Source organism: Oryzias melastigma, linkage group LG11 (assembly GCF_002922805.2).
Source record: "Oryzias melastigma strain HK-1 linkage group LG11, ASM292280v2, whole genome shotgun sequence".
In the NCBI taxonomy this organism is placed as follows: domain Eukaryota; kingdom Metazoa; phylum Chordata; class Actinopteri; order Beloniformes; family Adrianichthyidae; genus Oryzias; species Oryzias melastigma.
Genome location: NC_050522.1, coordinates 18,075,747 through 18,096,732, shown reverse-complemented (window position 1 = coordinate 18,096,732; position 20,986 = coordinate 18,075,747). Strand labels below are relative to the sequence as shown.

The 20,986-nt window shown below is 40.2% G+C and overlaps 1 protein-coding gene across 9 annotated transcripts in view; it reads right to left on the bottom strand.

Annotated features, from left to right (window-relative positions):
* ptprua (protein tyrosine phosphatase receptor type Ua) overlaps window positions 1-20,986 on the bottom strand; it is a 206,453-nt gene that overhangs the window by 15,990 nt on the left and 169,477 nt on the right. For 5 of the 9 annotated variants that reach the window (XM_036214365.1, XM_024298204.2, XM_024298209.2 and 2 more), the window contains 5 exons: window positions 18,461-18,478; window positions 12,460-12,496; window positions 5,300-5,397; window positions 2,187-2,303; window positions 1,925-2,079 (listed from right to left, as the gene is read on the bottom strand). In XM_036214365.1, coding sequence (XP_036070258.1) covers window positions 1,925-2,079; window positions 2,187-2,303; window positions 5,300-5,397; window positions 12,460-12,496; window positions 18,461-18,478 — 425 coding nt within the window. The remainder of the gene's footprint in view (window positions 1-1,924; window positions 2,080-2,186; window positions 2,304-5,299; window positions 5,398-12,459; window positions 12,497-18,460; window positions 18,479-20,986) is intronic. The other 4 variants (XM_024298216.2, XM_036214362.1, XM_024298219.2 and 1 more) reach the window with 1 other exon arrangement.

Here is a 20,986-nt window from a genome sequence, read left to right as displayed (position 1 = left end):
GGATAACACCAGAAGGTCATGAAATGTTGAAACAATTGTAAAAAAAGTCTTAAAGTTCACCCTAAACTCCCATTTTCATCTGTTATACTCTGTTGGACACTATTTTAAGTGTCATCTATACACATTATTAGGCCATAATAAATACTCATATTCTATCATCAGGATGTTTTTCTCCATCAATAACATCAGGAAGCAATTTGAAACCTCAGGAACTCCGTCACCTCAAGATAAACGGTTATAAACTAAATGAAAAGTCTGATTGTGTTCAGATTTCATCATTTATCTAAAGCGTGTCGCGGTGTTTCAGACATGCTAATAGAGGCTTTTTAAACATTCTCAAAACTTTTTTTTAAGGAATAAACATAATCAGTTGGAGATTTTATTTTGCTGCACATAACATCACAATCAGATCATAAATCAGCAGTTTATAAACCTATATTTCACAGACTTTCAGAGACTTTTCTCATCGGACAAATCATTCAAATAATTGCTTTCTTCACATAATATAAGTGACTAAAGTACTGGACAAAGCCAAAGTTTTCTTTGTTTTTGGATTAGTTTCGGGACAAAAGCGGTAGAAGCGATGAACAGTGCAGGAGGGTGGGGTCACGCAGCACCCAAACACGAGTGTTGCTGGGATTATTGAAGGATGGAAGAACAGACAAATAATCTAATTCATCCCAGCTCTCCCCCCAGGTCCAGATAAGACCATCCATTCATCCAACTTCATAATCCACTCAATCCCTTTTGGGGGTCATGAGGATGCTGGAGCCTATCCCAAGTAGTGTTGGGGAAAGGTGTGGTACACCCATTGTTTGTAAAAGAGTACTGGACTGAGTGAGTGTGATGTCACACCCTCCTCGTCAAAAATTGTCATTTTTGGGTGTATCTTAATAATTTATGGCTCTGCAACTTACAGGGGACAAACCAGTACCGAGGCATGGACTGCACCTGTACCCTAACCCGGTAAGTGGATTTGTACCAGTTCCAGGCGCGGTACCAATTCTGGACACGGACTGGGCTAGGGTTAGGATACGGTTTAGGATAATGGTAGTGGCTGCGTCCGGGGGTTCGGTCCACGTCCGGTACAGCATCCGACAAAATGACTGGACCCCTGATTTAACTGGAACAGCCAGCATGTCAAAAACCGAAGAGTTGGGAACACTCAAAACGTCAAAAAGTGACGCGGAAAGTCCTCAACCAAACGTCAATCTGTGACAACTTGGGAATGAAATGCGTAGTTGAAACTGACACCACCATTTGTAGCCAGACCGAGTTAGTAAGCGGTGATTTGAGTCGGTCTGAGTCAATGTTTCTATGGTAACCACTCTCACCAATAAGGAGTGAGCTTGTTAGAAGTCCACACCCCTTCCACTGAACGAATCTGTCAATCAAAAATTGGAGGTGGGGCTAACAGGCAACCCTTACTTTTATTGAGGCATTTGACTGGTTAGTTTGTAAGTTGAATCACTTGTGATAAAGAAAAAAAATGGGAAAAAAGTTGATTAGAAAGGAAATATTAAGATATCAGAGCTATACTGGTTATTCTGACAAATAGAATGACTGATAATAACTGTTTATTTCTCTATAGAAGTCAATGGGATTTTAGCTTCTTCTTAGCCAATGGGTACTTCCCATTCAAGGGGTTTCTGGAGCCTCTCCCAAGTACTAAGATGTTGCGGGGTCACACAGTCACATGCACAGAGGGGCAATTTAGAGACACCAATTAACCTATTTAACCTGTTTTAGGCTGTGGGAGTGGCCTGTAGAAAACCAACATTTGCACGGAGAGAACATGTCGCAAAGAAAGAACCCAGTCAGGATTTGAACCTCTACACTACTGTGCAGCCCCCACCCCCAATCACCACAGTTCATTAGATCCTGCAGCTGATAGCAGTCGTACTCTGAAAGCTGATTGGAGTACCTGCAGTGGACCACCACCGGTCCAGCGTCCGGAGGAGTGGAGGTCTTGACCCGCCGCAGGAACGCCAGCAGGCCGGTGGCGTGATACGGCACTCCGTGCTCGGGCCAGGAGGTGAAGTGGAACTGACACACCTCATGTTTGGCAGGGTAACCTCTCTGCAGGACAAACCAAGCAGGAGTTCATTCTCACACGCCGACTAGAAGACGAATGAGTGCAGATCTCTGACACGTCGAGAAAGTTTCGACAGCTCAGAATGACTCACCCTCTCCATGGCAAAGGTGCGGACTGTGTACTCTGCCAGAGTTTCTGTCTTGAGCAGTGTAATCTTGATGTCACCGTACAGCTCAGTGTCATCAGGCCAGTATTTGCAGCACTTCATCTAGGAAAGAAAGGTTGGGGGTCAATCAACAATGCTGTAGCAAGGAGGGACTAACTTTAAAACCCCAATCGGACTCCTGTGAAAGAGTTTGATCACCTCCTAATGCGCAATGAAAGCTCATGATGATTCTGATTTTACTGGGATTTGTTTCATAAATATATTTCAGCTGCATCGTGCCTTAAGAAATGCCACAGAAAGCAGGAGCTCTCTCCAGAATATTTCTATATTTTCTCTTTTTCTGCTTCTTGGTTGTCACAAAAGTACAAAAAAAAATCACTTTTATCAGACACTTCACTGAGCGGCTAGTGTTCGGAGCTGTTTTGGTTCACGGTGAGGGTTTGCCCTCGTCTGCTTTATGTCGTCAAGATAATTCTGAAAAAAAATAATAAAGCGAAGCTCTGCACCATCTTCCTGGCATTTCTATTAATCTCGACAAACAGCAGCGACCTGAACTGAGATATTTTTCGGCATGCAGATGTGAAGGCTTTTTTTTTCTTTGTTAGTTTTCTCATATTATTTTTTAATGTCAGGTTCTTTGTTGAATTTATCAGTTTGTGAAAGCAGAAACGTTACCACGGTTCCTAAAAACGACAAACATGAATTTCGATAAATAAATAACCACATAAATTTAGATAAATAGCCTCAGTAAAAAGAAATCACATACAAAGAATGACCAAGTGTTACTGTAAGAGCGGTCACTGTCAGAATAACTGAGTGAAGAATAACAGCAACCATGTTGAAGTTTGATTGACAAAATATACAGCTTAGCTTTCCTGATATAGACTTTTATTTTGAAATCCAGTTCCTATTTGTACTCTGTCAGTCCTCTGCTGTTTACCTGCTCATCAAGTTCCAACAGTCTTTATTCCATCTTAGATTCTGAAGTAACCCCGTCAGACTTAATTGTTCTCACCTCACCTGGATTCAGTACCTGCTCAGACCTGATTCCGGTTTGGATTCTTTCTCAAAAACGTAAAAATCCTCTTAAAGTTGGTCGTGTTTGGATGTCTGGTGCAAATCCTCACAATAATCTGCATTTATTGCTGAATAAAAAAAAAAGCAATTATGTAAATGCTAAACGAGCTAAAGTACTAAAATTGCAACAAAAGTCTAAAAATGCCAAATAACAAAAACAAAAAAACTTGTGTCAAGAATAAAAGCCTCCAAGTTAATCTGCAGAAGCTAAATTACGAGGTCATATGAGGAAAAAATAATTGATTTAAAAAATGCAGAAGCTAAAAACATCCTGTCTTACTTTTTTTTCTGATCAATTTCTTGTTATAACGAGATAATAAAGAACGAAGAATGAAGCGTCTCCCTCTTCCTTTCTCATACTAAGAGACTGAGACTTTTATTTTGTATTTAACAACAAAAACACCAGAAGGACACTCCACTGAAGTTGTTTTTTTAGTTTATTTTTGATTTATTAGTGGATTTATGCTCCTCAAACGCCTTCATTCCTGTCTCACGAACCAGCCCCCTCCCTTTATTTTCCAAAACCCCCCGAATAAACAGGTTGATTGACAGAACCAACAGAGCCGACAAGTGTCTCAGCATAGCGTTCACTAAACTCTCGACATTAGCGGACCCAACTCAGTCTGATGCTATACTTTTTTATATCATCCACAGCAAGACAAAACAGTTTTTCAGAAAAAAAATCCCCACTGATAAATCAATAAATGATATATGGATCAGTTCAGGTGTTGTTTAGCTGCAGATGTCCGGAGCTCAGTGAACGCATCAGTCAGATATGCTCGCCGTCCTGAGTTCTGTCAATCAACCTGTTGTCGGTGGTTTTAGGGCAAATAAAGGGAGGGGCTGAAGCATGACAGAGAATTAAGACATTTAAAGAGCAAAGATCCATTAATAAAAAACTGACTAAAAAATAACATTTGTGGAGTGTTTGCTTCTACTTTTTTTGTCGTCAATCACAAAATAAAGACTTAAAACAAGTAAAGTCTCTGTGTCTTCGTGCGGAAAAAAGAGAGAGAGGTTTTTCATTATCTCATTATAAGAGAACATTAATAAACAATATTCTTTTTTTATTTCTTTACAATCTAGTTTTTTCATTACTTTACTTTACCATATTGGTTTAATGAATAAAAATGTAAAAACAATTTTAAAAAGGGAAACTTAAAGTATGTGATAATTAAAAAAAAGTTTAAAAAAATAAACATAAATGCTGAATAATCTGCAGAGTAAATCAACGGGTTAAAGTTTAATTTTTTTAGCTGAAGTTAAGAAACATTTGAAACTTTTCAGGTTTGATTCCAACAGCAAGAAAGCCAAAACACACCAAACTGAGAGAGATGGACACGGCTCAACCCAGTGTTTTACCCAAGAGTAATCCAGCTGACAGGAAGTGCTGGAGGGAGGGAGAAAGATAAGAAAACTCATTGATTTTCAAAATAAAACATGGTGTGCACTACCGAATGGCTTCTCTGACACGCCTGGGGTTATTTTAGTGCTATGAAGTGAAGCTTCAGGAGCTCTAAGAACTAAAGACCTAAAATAAATCAGTCTCATTCATTTGGAAGATTCTTTTTGGAAAAAGATACTTTAAAATTGAAGTTGGGGACCGTTTGGAAGTTTATGTTTTTTTGGAGATTTACCTAAAATCCGTTTTTGTTTTTCATTAAGACAACAAGGTTTTTCTGCTAAAATTTGCCACAACGTTTATTGTTTGCATCCTCACTGTCACTGGTGGCTTTCCTTGACGCTTTGGCCCCTCCCTGCTGCTTTTATCTGATGCAGGAATAACAGAATTCGCTGCTGCCCTTTACATACATCAAAGATCTGACCTTGAGGCAGACACGCCAAAGAAAACAGATGATCACTCCTGACCCGGCAGCAGCACTCATTCCCTCCCACAAGGAGCTGCTCCTCTGAAAGCTCCACAAATACCTGCCCCCCATCCATCCATCCATCCATCCATCATCCATCCATCCATCCTCACGCCGTGTGAGGAGGTGAAGAACAAACGGGAGCACACTTACCCTGCCCGCTTCCACCAGCTTGGTGAGCATGACAATACTGAAGCAGTTCTCCTGCCAAACCATCCGCCAGAAATCATAGATCATCTCCTGCTTGGGCCCTGTGGAGGAGACAGCACAGGTTTAGGTGGAGGGAGGGAAGAAGCAAAACAGAGGAGGAAGAGGAGGGCTGAGAGATGAGACATAAGTCAGAGAAAATAGCAGCAATAACTGTCCAAGTAGAAACAGTGTAATCCATGCAGGAGCGGAGAAACAATGTGTCATCCGTGAACCGCCGCTCGCTGGCGCTCTGTCATGTCAGTTCTCCCACAAATCCGCCAGCGCTCTGCAAACAAGCCCCTCCAACACAAATCACTGTCATCGATTTCACTGCATCAGAACCAGATTCTCACAAAGCAGATTTTGGATTTTCTTTGAGTTTAATTACAGGACTCCAAAGTTTCTTCTTCAATCTTTATAAAGACCCACTTTGATGAAAATCATGCTTTTTTGGGGAGTGTTTTTAACATGTTCTTTTAGGACATACACAAGAAATTCAAGCTTGAAATCGCGTTTCTGAGTATTTCTTTATTCAAATCTTTGTGAATCCGGACCAGACGGACTTGGAGCTCCCTGCTCTGACGCCTCCACTTGCAAATAGATCCATGTACGTCTTCGTTTTCCTCTTCTGAGCTGGATAGCTTAACCCTTGTGTCATCTTATGGGGTCCAGATGACCCGACCCTTACATTGATGTGTGATCCCTTCCATGACAAAAGTGGACAGGATTTTATGTCTGCCACAGACACCAGGTTTGGACAGACCCCAATTTTAATCCAAACATGCCTAGGATGGCACAAGGGTTATGTAATGTTAGGCTGGAGGTGTGAGGGTCTGTAAGCTAGCGGTAGAGAGGTCTGTAGTCAATATTGACTGCTCCATTAAAAAAACAAATATTTTGTAATTTATCAAAAGAAAATCAGCGGAGATTTCTTGGTAAAAACAACTTGTATTCGAGATAAAGTCGCTGTGCTTAATGCTGTGATCATTAAATAAAATTAATTTTACAATTTTTTACACTGACAGACATAAAAATTCAGGTAGATTCAATTCAAGTCATAATCTAAAAATGAAGTGAAAATTGTTATTGTACAGTCTTGGGAAATATCGCGATACATATCGTATCGTGAGGCATGTATCGGGATAGGTATCGCCAAACTCTTGCCAATACACACCCCTAGTTTTATCCATTCCTTCCTGTATCACTATAGTAGTTTAAAAAGATGAAAAAGTATCTTGAATCTTTATCATTTAAACACAATCTTTTCCTCGTAAATACAGACACAGATATAAATCCTTGAGCCACAGATCTGAACATCCACCTCTCTTTGTGTCGTACCCTCCACTGAAGGAAAGCTCCTTTCAGTCTGCAGTCTGAATATCTGCTGCTCGTCTGCAGCCGTGGAGCCTGACCGCTGTCTTTTCTTTTTCAACCCTGAACCTGCGAGCCCTTCAGAGAGGAGCCACGGCTGGAGCGCACTCACCCCCACTTCAAAATTCAGCTTCATTTTTCTAAAGACGCCTGCATAACTTTCTTTAAACACAAAACTCGTGATTTTTTTCCAAAATTTAATTAAATGTACATAGCTGTAGAGGTGTTGCTGTTACAAGGTATTTAGTGGAAACCAGACAAATCAAGAATTAGACACGTCCCTAAATGGTGAGAGCAGCAGCAGAGGCTGAGTCAGAACCAGAACAGCGCCACCCACTGGTTGACTCAGGGATAACTTGGAGAGTTTTAATGGGTCATCTTTATCAAAAACAAGTGAAGAAGACAAACATGCCAACCGGGCCACTCAATTTGACCTGCCAGTCAAAAGACAACGCCCTTTTTGCAAGATAATTTCAGACTCAGATGCTAAATATTGTAAATAATAATATTAAAATAATCTGCAGCAGACTTGTCCTGAATTTTAAATCTAATCAGAGTGTTCTTTGCACAAACATCAGCTCCATTCAGCTGCTTCTTAACTGGTTTTGGTCCTCAGTCCAGTTTAGCACCATCGAGTGATGTGACATCACGAGTTGATTTCAAATCACACAAGACAAAAACCACCAGAGGAAGGTTCGTAAGTATTTCTATTCTTGTTATTCGTAAAGACTGTCATTAGAAACACAGAAACGCTGAATTCTGAAAGCTACTGTTTCTTTGGAGACAACATTTTGAGCCAAAATTGCTTTTTTGAAATCTGGGAAACAGATTAGTTTTTCTTAAAGATCCACTCCAATGAAAATAGTGTTCTTAACATGTTCTTGTGGCATTTTTCTCATGATGGAGGACATGTATGAAGAAAGTTAGGCTTAAAATTGCTTTTTCTGAGTGTTTCTTTGTTCAAATCGTTGTGAATCAAGAGAAGATGAAAAAAATGTTTGAAAAAGAAGTGGTTAACTTTTAATTTATGTCTACCACTGAGAAACTATGTTATATAAAACACTTTTTTATTATTTTGGCTAAATATGTAATAATCATAATTAAAAGACCACTGGGAACACTTGGATGAAAAGATCAACTGTGTGGAACTTTTAGAATTCTTTCTGGATTCTTTGAGTCAGAATGACACATTTCTGTGTGAGGACCCAACAAGTTGAAATTTTTAGAAGCTCTGGAGAAGCATTCCTGGAACACACAGCACCTACATTTAAAGCTTTCTCCAACACCACTAGGTAGCACTGCCCTTTTGTGTTAGCATTTTTCTTTTCAGCAGTCATTAAACCCGTCGGGGTGTCGACACGAACCCCGTCCGTTTGCTGAACCCGTTGTGCCTCAGCGTTAACTGACCCTGCAGCTTCGCTGATCTGAGATCTTCGCTCTTCAGCTGCAGCAGAGGAGCGCCAACGCAGGAGACGGATGATGCGCGGTCCGTGTGGGGCGGCGGAGATCTGTATGCACCACACAAACAGCTCCTCCTCCCACCGCCCTGACACACACTCCTCCTCATCTCTGGACAATAATAGAGCGCTAGCCTGGAGCACCTGCTGCCTCCCTCGTGATGCAAAAAGTTCACGTACTCATGTGTTTGGAGAGGGATGTATATCCTGGTTCAGTTTTTCAGTTTAGAACCAGATTGAGATTAAATTACCTCCTCTATAATCTCTAATCTCATTTGAACAGATCAGATAAAAGAGGCCAAACAAATGTTTTTCTTCAGAGATCATGTGGATGTTTGATTGAAGACACATGCCGCGTGATGGTACATTCACACCAGGCATAGAAACCAATCTCCTTAAGCAACCACTTTTAATAAAAAAAAATAATTTAAACACATAAATATGTGCGTTTCAGGCTTCCGCATGAAAAACCTTTCACTACGCAATTGATCTTATTCCGTTTTAGCACTCTACATACAATATGCACTACCATTGGATGCGCAAAAAAATTAAAACCGGTTGAACTTCGACCAATCAGGGACTTGGATTAAGTAGTGACTTATGGGTACCATCTGTGAGTACATGCGCTAGTGTCAGGTAGTGACAGACACATTGTTGAACGCCACACGCATGCCTGTTGTTTCCAGACTTACCATTAGGCAAAGGTAGGCGATTGCCTGGGCCCCTCTTACACCTTAGGGGCCCCATACTTAATAAAAAAAAAAAATCTGCGCCTTTTATCATCTAACTGTGTCATGCAGAACACCAAATCACTGAAATAATATTAAACCACTGGAATGTTTCGTCCTCCACCAGCTCTTCTGCCACAACAGGATAATTGCATAACTTGTTCAAAAAGATTTCTGTGTAAAATTACAACTTTTTAAATCATAAATATATGATTTTGGTTGTCTCATTTTTTAATTTATTCTTATATATTTATCTTTTTACTTTCATGGTGGCCCTCATACTCCATCGTAAGAAAAGGGACAGAAGAGGAGGGAAAAGGCAAAAGGAGGGAGGGGCAGAAAATGGTCATTTTGAGAATTTTTTTAATAATAAACTGTTCTGTACTATTATTTTAAATATATTTGCTTATTTTTGCCTTATTGAGTAAAACCTAACTGAAATGATGAATAGAACAACTGCAGAGGGGCCCCATGTTTTTGTTCCCCCCCAAACTACTAAGTCCGCCACTGGGTGTTGCATGGCATCATTTTGTTGAAAGCTAAAAAAAAGATTGGGCTTGAGATGTGAATGAATCTGTGGCTGCCATACTGTTCTAAAAAGTGAGCCCATGCGAGCCCCCAGCTGGGCGTCGTCTGGCAAATTTGCAGACTAAAATCTGTCCACTCATCAGCCTCTGATTCTACTTTAAAAGCCAACTGATGAATCAATCAGCAGCAATCTGCAGCTTTCTGTTTCAGGTAAACACAGTCTAAACTTAAATCCAATATTAAAGTGCTCAGATGAGGCCGGTACAATAAACTCTGGAAACAGGGGGGGAGGTGCACCTGAGGAGAAATCGAAGGAAATGCCATGAAATGCTCCAGGAAAATAAAGCAAAGAAGAAAGTGAGGAGAGAAGGAGAAAAAACATAAAAAGGAAGAGGTGTGATGGAAACACCTGAGCGTTGAATAGTGTGCACGCTTATCTCTGCCGGACAGACAGCTTTAATAACATCCCTGAGCAGAATGCATCACTGTTCTTTCCTGCTGCAGACCGACGGGAATCTGTCAAACTTCTCTTTCCTGGTTACAAAACCTGTCAGGATGATAAAAGTGCTGCTACGCCTCCCTGAACAACTCCTTCCTGTTTAGCTCCACGTTGCAAAGGAAAAGCTGGGAGGCGGAGGCTTGGAAGGCTTTGTTCAAAATCACTACCTGATTTACCTGAACATGCTGAGCGTGCTCGTTTATCTCATGCAGCGCGGCATGCATCAGCTCCGCTGGGGAAGATGTCTGCAGGAGTTACAGCCAAGCAACTAAAATGCATCCTACCTATTTAGTTCTGATTGATATCTAAAAAAAAAAAACTCTAAAGAAAGTCGTTTGATGTCGTTTGCCTGTGAAATCGGCAGGATTTGTCCACTGCAGGCTCCAACAGCTGATTACACCGTAATGAACTCCAAAGAGGATTTTACTCAAACGTGTCATTTCTCCTTTTGAGACTTTTGGACCCATTTTCCTTTCTATAGTTGTCACCTTTAAATAAAAACAAACTATTCTCCACTTTTAAAAGTAAAATGAAGTAAATCCAACATGTTATTTTTGATTATCTTTCCTGTGTTTCTGATCGGAATCATCAACAGTTCTGTAACCTGAGTATTAAAAACAAATAATATCCTTACCGTAAAAGAGACGGGCAGAGCTAACCGCTAATGCTACAGCTATCAAACAAAGTTAGTGGCAGCATAGCTTCAGCTTTCTGCTCTATAGGTGGCGCTCCACTTTTTTGCAACGTTAGCTTCAAGCACAATGAAAACTACAGCAGATACGTCTAAAGTCATCCAGGTTTGGAGCTACCTTTAGGTTAAGTGAGGTTAAGTCGATGCTGGTTGGTGTTCTGGTGTTAGGCTGCAGTACCTACTTTAAACAGTAGGTGTCAGAGGGACATAGTTCCTTTGAAAAACTACAATTGAATTCATTAACATTGGAGTTGATAACAACAATGAATACACACTCTTTGAATTATTTTAACTCTTTGACAGTTCACAGAATGAGCATAATTCCTGCCAAATTACTAGCATAATGTTAACTTATGTGAAGTTTCGATAACTTAGTAAATATTTTAAAATGGTAAAATGTTGCATATCCATGCAAAGCTGCTTTCCTACCTGCCAGAATCTGCTGGTTTGCTTTAAATGTGTAACTTTATAATTGTAAAGTATTGTGTAACAGAGAAAAGCTGCTTTTTTTCTTTTTAGATCAGCTGGTGTACGTTAACTGCGTAAAAACTTTACAACTGTGTAAAGTTACAAGTGCTGTATATCAAAGAAAGGAGACTTTTCTCCACTTGAGGATCAGAAGGGTTACTTTGATTGAGTAGAAATGTTACAATTATAAAGTGTTGAGTATCATCGCAAAACTACTTTTCTGCGCATTCGAATCCACTGGTTTTTACTGATTGCGTAAAAACACTACAACTGAAAAGTGTTGCAAATTAGTGCAAAGCTGCTTTTCTCTGCGTCAGTATCAACTGGTTTATTTTTATTAGATAAAAACACTACATTTTTAAAGTATCAGAGCAAAGCTGCTTTTCAACACATTAAAACCAGCTGCTTTACGTTAATTGCGTAAAAACACTACAACTGTAAAGTGTTGCATATCAGTGCAAAACTGCTTTTCTACGCGTTGGAATTAGCTGGTTTACATTAATACCATAAAAAGTTTACAGTTGTGAAGTGTAGCATATCAGAGAAAAGCTGCTTTTATCTGCGTCAGATTAAAGTGGTTCATTTGTATTGCATGAAAACACTAATTTGCAAAGTGTTGGGTATCAGAGCAAAGCTGCTTTTCTACGCGTTGGAATTAACTGGTTTACATGAATACCATAAAACATTTTACAGTGGTGAAGTGTTTCATATCAGAGAAAAGCTGCTTTTCTCCGCGTCAGAATCAGCAGGTTTACGTTAATTGCATGAACACTTTATAATTGTAAAGTGTTGCATATCAGAGAAAAGCTGCTTTTCTCTGCATCAGAACTGATTGGAATTACATTAATTGCATTAACAGTTGATTAGTTCCGGTGATTTAAAGAATGTCAATTCTGGAGCTGAAGCTTTGGTGTTAAAGCTGCAGTCTGGCCCACTTTCTCCTCAGTGAGTGGTCTTGCATGCAAACAAAGCTGAGCACCACAGTAAACTGTTTGAAGATGAGGAAGAACTGAAGAAAAAATAGAATAAAACTCAAAGAAACACAGGTTGACCGAGTGCAGCTGATCAGAGAGTCCAGCTAGACTCTCGCTGTGGGTGCTGCTTGGGGAATACGGGCCTCACTGTGTACCACACCAACATCAGACAGTCAAATAGCAGGTTGGAGAGACACAAAAGCAGAACTTCACACAACGAGACAGACGCCTCCGACGGTTACAGCCAACTGTTCTGGGAGCGTTTGTCGCAGTCGCAGGCAAAAAAGGTTTGGGGTGTGAAGCAACTGAACCCCCCCTTAGTGTTCACACACTAAACATGTTCCCAAACCCAGCTGGGCTGGAGGATAAAGCTTGTCTAGAAAGACAGGTGTGGAAGTGAACGCTCACCTTGAGTGGCGATGAAGTGGTTCGACCGCTGGTAACCCTGCGTGATGGAGAAAAGACAAACCGTGAGTTTACAGCGACGGCAAGAGGCGGCATGAAATATGAGTTGATGATTGCAGCTCTGCTTTTTTACCACTTTCAACTGGACATTGCAGACTTTGTTCATGTGCAAAAGTTAGAAATCATCTGTTGTTTTGGATTGTTTCATAAAACTTCCCATTTTGCTCCCACTAAACAAATTAGTGCCAAATTTAAAAGATCGCAGGAGGTAGAAATCCTCTAAGCACAAAATCTTTAACATACTGTAACTTTTTAACCATAAACACAATCAACGTAATTCCAGAACATTCTGCTAGAATTACGTTGATCGTGATAATGGTTGAAACGTTACAGAGCAAAAACACTGGAGCTCAGGTGTTAAAGTGTTAAAACATCAAGCTTTAAACCAAATATGAATTTATGTACAGACTGTTTTCTAGGCCGCTTTTAATGTTTGTTTCTTCCTTTTCTGTTTATTAAAACTGTGTGGGAGGGTTGTTACATAAAATCATCTGTTTTTGAATCTTTTTTTTTTTTTTTTAAGCTTAAATTAGTGTATAATTAGGGGTGTGTTTTTTTTCCTAGGTAGGTGGGTGGACCCGTGGGTACACTCAGAAAACCTCTCAGAGTTATTATAGCTTCTGCACTCCAGGCTTTATGTTCATATAATCATTGATGTCACCCAGAAGATTCTGGGTAATCAGTCCACTTCATCGTTTTCTGTGATTTATACATGAAGAAAACAACACTTAGATGAACACCTTCATGCTTTTTTTATTTTATTTGACAATGGTGGTTTGATAAATGAAAAAAAATAAATAGTCTGAATCATTCCTTTGATTCAGCATTTGGAAAACCAACAATGACTTGAATGGGATTGTCATTTTGTCACTGACTGCTGAGTCAAGCTAAAGTGGTTTGCTGCCACCTTTAAAATTGCTTCTAGTCAGAAAAGCCCCCTTTTGAACTGGGTTAGTGTTGTCTTCTTGGGAGGTTTGTCTACCTCTGACGGGGGTAGACAACTGAAGCGGGGGTTGGTTCTACAGAAAATCAAAACAGACACGGTACTGCACACAGGTGCAGAGGTATGGAGCTAAATTAGGGCCAATATTATCTGAAACCCCCCCAAAAAACAAATATTGGTGTTTGGCCAAAAATTGTTTAAAATGTTCAAAACTTTTTGCTATTCTAAAATAAACTTCATTAATTTCAACTTCAAATGTTCAAATTTTTAGGTTTCAAAATTTAAAATTTTGATTTAAACTTTTTTTTTCGTTTTCAAATCTGAAAATTTCAGTTTCAAAACTTTTGGTCCCGTGGTGGCACGTTGGGCGGGGCTAGCACAAAGGACCAATCAAAATTGACGAGGGTGGTAACCTCAGTCCCGGTGCATTCACTGACTATGAGGACTTGGATAATTACGGTCATAAAATAGCTGTATTGTCTGTACTATCAAAGTCTGAAGTTGCCCCAAGACGGGCGATATGAACATCGCTTTTAAAACAATAGCTACGTTTAAAACTCTCACATAAAAAAAAAAAAAATCAATATAAATAAAGTTTAGCATGAAATACAACAGGGGTTTATACTCAATAAATCCCTGTTGTGACAGTAAAATCTGCCCAACACTAGAGGCTCTCAGCCCACATCTGTTTGATCAGCTGTTAGACAAGACAAGTAAAAAAAAAAAAAAACTAATAATAAAAAAAATAAAACTCTCACATTCACTCAAGTTTTTATGACCATTTTTGTTCTCTATGTACAAAACATGTGCACAATGATTGTGTGTTTCCAGATAAACCAAGTCAAACGTGGACGAGTCGGGACTCAGATTCAGTGAAACTCACCAAACTCTTAAGTTTTCACAACCAGAAGTAACAAGGCGTGTGTTACCAGCTAAACCAGGTCGAACTTTGACCAATCAGGGAGAGGCGGAAGTACTCCTGGAAGTCAACCAGTAGCATCACCCAGGGGAAGGGTGTAGAGCTCACCAAACTCAGAGCTGGTTTATCTGGCAACCCAAGCATGGCAACAAGCCGAATGACATCTGCATGTGTTTCTCAAATAACGAAAACCAAAAATGATGTCTAATCCATATCCAGCATTGAAAGGACGCTAGCAATGGACCAAACTTTTTTTCTGGTTAGTGTTCAATTCACAAAATTTGAGCCGCTTCTACATTTCATACTTTGTGTGTGAACACCACCGGCTAAACCAGCGTTCTTGAACCCGCCTGGTGTATACATAACATTAGATCGCGATGCACTGAAATTGTTTAAAAAAAAGAATAATTTCAGGTAATTAGTGATATCACTCCAATTAAAAGTTCTCATTCAATTTTATTGTCTTTGTGTTATCAGAAGTAGCTTTGTTATCTTTTTCTATCAGACAAATCATCACACACCCACCGCTGTGCTTCACAATTGGCTGGAGGTGTTGCTACAATTTTTGTTTTTTTAGCTATTGCTATTTATTCTGTTTTTAACTTCAATGACCTTTATCAACAATTGAGTTTTTTTAGATTTTTACAATCAATCAGATGACTTTAAAAAGAGTTTTGAATCCAAAGTTTATCTTTTGCACATGAGTGAACGTCCATCTCTTTTAGAAACACGAGGATGCCTGGCAGGACAAGGCCGTCAGGCTGCAGCCAGAAGCTGGGATTACATTGCAAAGAGAACCGCTGTTAACTCTGGCTGTCTGTGAGCCGGTCATTACATGCAGGGGGACAGCCGCCTCTCAGAGATGCAGAGTTTTGCATGCAGCCAGGGCGGCCGCTCAAAGGTGGACTGACGTGTGTGAAGGATCTTCAGCTTTGGGAGTAATTCTACCTGAGTGACACTGACTGATCAGGCTACTCCCCTCTGCTCTGACTGGCATTACTGCTGTTATGATACAGTGTGCAGGGCCTGGAAGCCTATTAGCAGCGTCCTGGCCCTCCACCAGGAACAGCCGTGCGCTGAATGCCAAACAGCAAATCAAGATAGATCCCTGCAACCCCCGTCTGGAGCTCCTCTCTCATCACTCATTGCTTTTGCAGCTGCTGTATGCAGTCAACATTTGTGCAAATACCGCACACACACACATCACACACGCTTCTGCATTAGACACACACGCACAACTCAGTGGGGCAGCAACACAAATTACATTCCATAACTGTCATGCCGCAGAGAGGAGCGGAGACGGATGGGCATCGCTGTGAAAGAGTGCGGCGACCCTCGTTCCAACCAGCCTCGGATGCCGACGCTCTCCTGCCTGTCACCGTGACAACCGTATTTTCCAAAAGCAGGCAAGCAGAAAAACATCAAGCGATGTGGATTTGAAAGGAAAGGAAACTGAAGCATGCACAGTCATACGAGACACAAGGAGCTCGTGGGCTCCGTCAAAAAGGAAAACAAGTCGGTGTTTTGGGAAATTTGTTTGCTTCAACCACCAGCCGGCTGACAAGGAGAGGCTGACCTTCACATATGCGAGGAAATCAGCTCATATTCGCCAAGCATCTCAGAATCACTTTGGCACTTTTGGAAAAATGGTTGTTATCATGGATGAGAGCGCTGAGGGACAGCGAGGAGCGTCCCCCTTCTCTCTGTTGAAGGGGCTCCATCACACCGAGGCAGACTCTTCCTCAGCACCACCGGAGAATGAAAGGATAGATTTCATGAACTTTAATGTTAAAACTCTAAATTATTTTTGTTTCACTATCATAAAAATGTTCATTTAAATTGAGTTTTTCTTGAAGCTTTTTTCACACAGCAACAACAAATCAAACTCGGCCTGACTTTAATTGGCAATAATCATGTTCAGTTTTTTTCAGTTTACTTATACTTTTCTAATCCATGTATTAATTAATATGTAATATTTCTGTTTTTGTCATCTTTTTATTGCATTATTCCATTATTTTTAATGCTTTCAATCAATCAAATCAAATCACTCCAAAAAATACAGTTTTACACTTGATATAAAATGTGACATGTAAGAAAAATATAGAAATCTGCAGATAAAATGACCCACATTGCTCTAAATTTACAATTACTCTTTTAAAAACAAGTCATTAGTCTCAATAGAATGTTTAGAATTTGTGTTTTTTAGATCCCTGAGCCTAAAAACCCAGAAAAGTTACATCTATGTCTCCTCTAACTGTAGAAAATCAAATCAGGTTTGGTCCACAGATGGAGGCGATGGAGCCGCGGAGGCGCCTAAAAGGTAACTCCAATTTCGTGTTCAGGCTAGTTACTCCTACGAAGAGGATCATATGATGCAAGAGGAGCTTATTTGATTTCATGAGCATATATTGTTTCATTGGCAACATTTCAGTATTGTATTATAGCATGAAAGCATGGAATTAATAAATCTTTTTTAAATTAATCTTTACATAAATCTGTTCAAATGTGCCGTTATGTTTCTGAGACGATAACAGCTTTAGTTTGACACACTGATTCTGAAGACATGATATGTGAAGGCGACTGGGTTTCAATACAGAAGTTATAGTGTAGATGTTTGAAGGTCAGGCCTTAACTTCAACTTTGAGTCTATTATAAGTGTTTCAAATCATTACCTTTCTGAAATGCAACGGTCAATTCAAACTATCATACCCTGAACCTCTTTTGGTATTGGTATGATCCAGGTTTGGTCCTAGCATGATCCTGTTTTGGTACTGGCATGATCCAGGTTTGAACTCTTTCTGAGCCAGCTCTCTCTGATGGTCCTCTTAGTTTGTCAGGTGTAAAATCTAAACGAAACTCTTGTTTGGACTGAAGAAAGAAATCTGGCTGTCTAGAGAACTTGCACATGAAGTCTGGTGCAGTTCACTTCAGTGTGAATGCAGGCAGACTTTCAACAGACTAAATACTTACAATATACAGACAAAAAACAGGCCACTGTGTTAATCTGAAGAAGTTGGAACAACAAAAATGTTTGAAAAAAATGTCCGTTGGGAAAAGTAACGGACACCTATTTACTTATTCGCATTTGAAAGTTAGAGGACAAATATGACTAGACACTTGTCTATTTCTTGGTCAGAACTTGTTTTCATAAACACTGTCCCATTCAAAGCAGAATTTAAACTTCTATATGGCTTGATGTTTTTCCTAAAATGATTGTTTGTAAAAGATAATTAAACCAGATGAAGGGCCAGGAGTGAGACCTTACTGTGGTGTTGGGTCCTACTGTCCCAAAGACAAGGTTTGAACCTGAAAGTGTCCAGTCATTTACACAACTTCAAAATGTTATTTCTCAAAACATAACACTTACATTTGTATTTTTCCTCATCTTGGTGTATTTTCAGTTTAATTTAGTTTAGATTGTTAAATTAAAGAGTTTAAATGTCTTGAAACTTAGAGAAAAACCCTTTCAGGAGTACTTTCTTAATCACTTGTTCACATTTTTGGTAAAAAAAAAAAAATACAAAAAAATAGATTGATAAAAGAGAGAAAAGCAACCAACTATTTTATGTTCATGAGCAGGAAGATCCAATTCAGTCAGGTTTTTTTTACATGGAATCAATTAGAAGAAAAAGTTAAAAAACAAACTGTGATATAATGGTTCCTTAGCTGATTTTTCTGGTGTTTGATTATCTCTTCTTTTCTGGTCTCATTCTGAGATGCTTGACAATATGGCCTCTAACCCTGTGGCACAATGTCCTTTCATGTGAAAGCCTTTTCCCCAAACTTCAAAGTCCCAGCATACATTTGCACTCTTATTCCATGTGGGAGCCCGAGCTCCCACCTAACCTCAGCTTGCTGCCTCAAAAGCATACCGGGAGCTTGATCTCACACTGGAATTCCATGTGAGCAGTTGACCACGGATGAAAAACGTGATGGATAAAAGTGGAAAAGACTCAGCAGCTCAAAGAGAGCAAGCACAGGAAGCTCAGCGGGAAGGAGATGGGGCGGCTGGCAGGAACACCAAGAGGGGCAGCTTTAGGAGCGGAGAGTCGGTGGAAAAAGAAGAGAAGCAAGGTACTTACTTCCCTGTTTATCCGAATCTAAGAGATGCCAAAAAAAGGTGTGGAAAAGTAGAGAGAAATGAAGAAAACAGGAAGGAAACAAGAGCGAGTTAATGTGGTTACAGAGAGGAAGAAGAGGGTTATGAAGGAGTTGAAGAGCAGTTCACCTGTGGAGAGAACACTGGTAAAAAACCTGAGACCCAACAGTCACAATAATTTGCTTTTCCGGAGTTTTATTCCCTGAAAGAATCTGAACAGTTTGACCCTTTTTGAATAGTCCCTAAACACCTCAAAATACATCCCTGTCACTTACTGGGTGAGAAGTAACCCATAGTCACATGAATCCATAAAGGGCTTGACTTGAACAGGTGCTGCGGGTTGTTGTGCTGTCTGGACAACAGTGTGGCCCCATATTGATGGGAGTGCGGGTGTCTTGCAGTCATGAAAATAGATAGTACCATTGTTGTACGCAGGGTAAGTGTATCGTAAAGTGTTTCGGAGGAAAATGTAAGTTACACCTACACCAACACATTCCCGTCATCACATGTTGACGTTTGGTTAAGGTCCCTCCTTTTGACACATTTTGATGTTTTGGCTGTCCCTAACTCGTCGCTTTTCGATATAGTGACTGTTCCTATTAAATAAATCACGGGTCCTCAACCTCCAGGCCACAAACCAGAACCAGTCCAGTACCACGACACATAGCGCAACAATACCCAAACCCAGTACCAGTACCCCACACCGGACCAGATGCAGTACCGGACCCAAACCAGTACTGGGCACAGTACTGGACATGAACCAGTACCAGTACTGGGTTAGGGTACCGGCACTGGATGCGTCCCGAGGACCAGTGCGCATACGGTACCGCCTCCCAATTTTACGATAGACTCCGAAAGCCTTCAGAAGGAATTTCTTACAGCTGTAGAGCTTAAAGGCCACCAAAACAATGCAAAAAATTTCATCTGGGCTCCAAGTCCAAAAGTCCCAAACTTTTTTGTTAACTTTTTCCAGTATGTGGGAAAGACAACAACACATTTTAGCCTTAGGAAGTAACTTATATCCAGCCAACAAAGCCAAGTAGGCCCCATGTGGTTTAAAAGTGGGCAAATGATGTGGAGCATGCTAGCTTGCTACAAAGAAGCTTGCTAGCATACTAGCTCAATACAGAGGAGCTCGCTAACTTGCGACAGCAGAGCTCACTAGCATGCTACAGTTGTGCTTGCTAGCTCGCTACAGAAGAGCTCACTAGCATCCTACAGAGGAACTCACTAGCATGCAAGAATGGAGCTCACTAGCTCCACCTGCATGCTACGCTGTCCACCAATTAGCTGGCTAGCGTAGCAAACTGACCCACTGAATCCCCACTTAGGTCAACGTGAGCAAACACAGGTGGGGCCACAACAGAAACTGTGGACAAACCCAATTGGGGCTCACTTTTAAACCATGTGGGGCCCACTCGTCTTTGCTGCCTGGGTACATGTCTTGTTACTAACTGCTCATGTTTTTTCAATGTGATTTTTCCGCACACAAGATATAATAAACATTTCTTCATTTTTAACTTTTTTATTAAAAGAAAAACACTAAGGGACAGTGTCATTACTAGAAAAAAAAGAAAAACGACCTTAAAAAGGAACAAAAAAAAAGTTGCCTTTTTTGTTTTAGTCCATTTTGTAAAGTGTTCTTAAAGAAAAATCAATCCATGAAGTTTCAAGGAATCGATTGTGCATCTTGTAAGTGGAGATGATTTTAAATCCCGCTCTAGCTCATCTGCCAACCACGGACAAAGCGATGTTCTGCAGATTTGGCACAGAGCTTCTCCCTGTCCCCCCCATCTTTAATAAAAACGAAAAAACATGAATCTAAACTTGAATGTGAATGAGTTCTGAGGACAGAAGGCTTTTTTATGTTTAACCTTTAAAATAAGCTGAAGTTTAATTAATTCCATGCTCAGTCTCTTTTGTGTAAAATTGAAAGCATTTCTCAGTACGCATGTGAGCCAGAGGTCCTGGTATGACGTGTATGAAAATACGTGTGTGGGGGGTGGGGGGTTGTCGATGACACAGTTGAGAACACAGAGGTCCGGCGTTGATTTGCTGAGTGGAATTCCCTTCAAGGAGACTCTGACGGGCAACTCAGGAACAATTAATGGACTGTTTTCCAAAAGAAGCTGCTTCATTCGGCCAGGTTTGCTAAAAGGTGAACTGCTGATTTTCTCCGGATGTGTGTCTTTCTCTTCTGACCCCTTAAGGTTTATGGGATATTCCACACTATAGGGTGCACTGGATTATAAGGCGTACCTTTAATGAATGGTCTATTTTTGAACTTATATTTATATATGGCGCATTCAAACAGTCAGAAATTAGTCAGTCAACAAAACTTTATTAAGTGCGTCATAGGAATTCTAGAGTTGTATCCAAATTCCTTCAATATTCACTACTTTTGTAAAGCTGTTTTGAAAACCTGTCTGAATCTTTGTTCTAGACATTTCCCAGAAGTCTCTGCGAAGAACCAATGACCATCAATGCTCACTATATTTCCAAACATAGA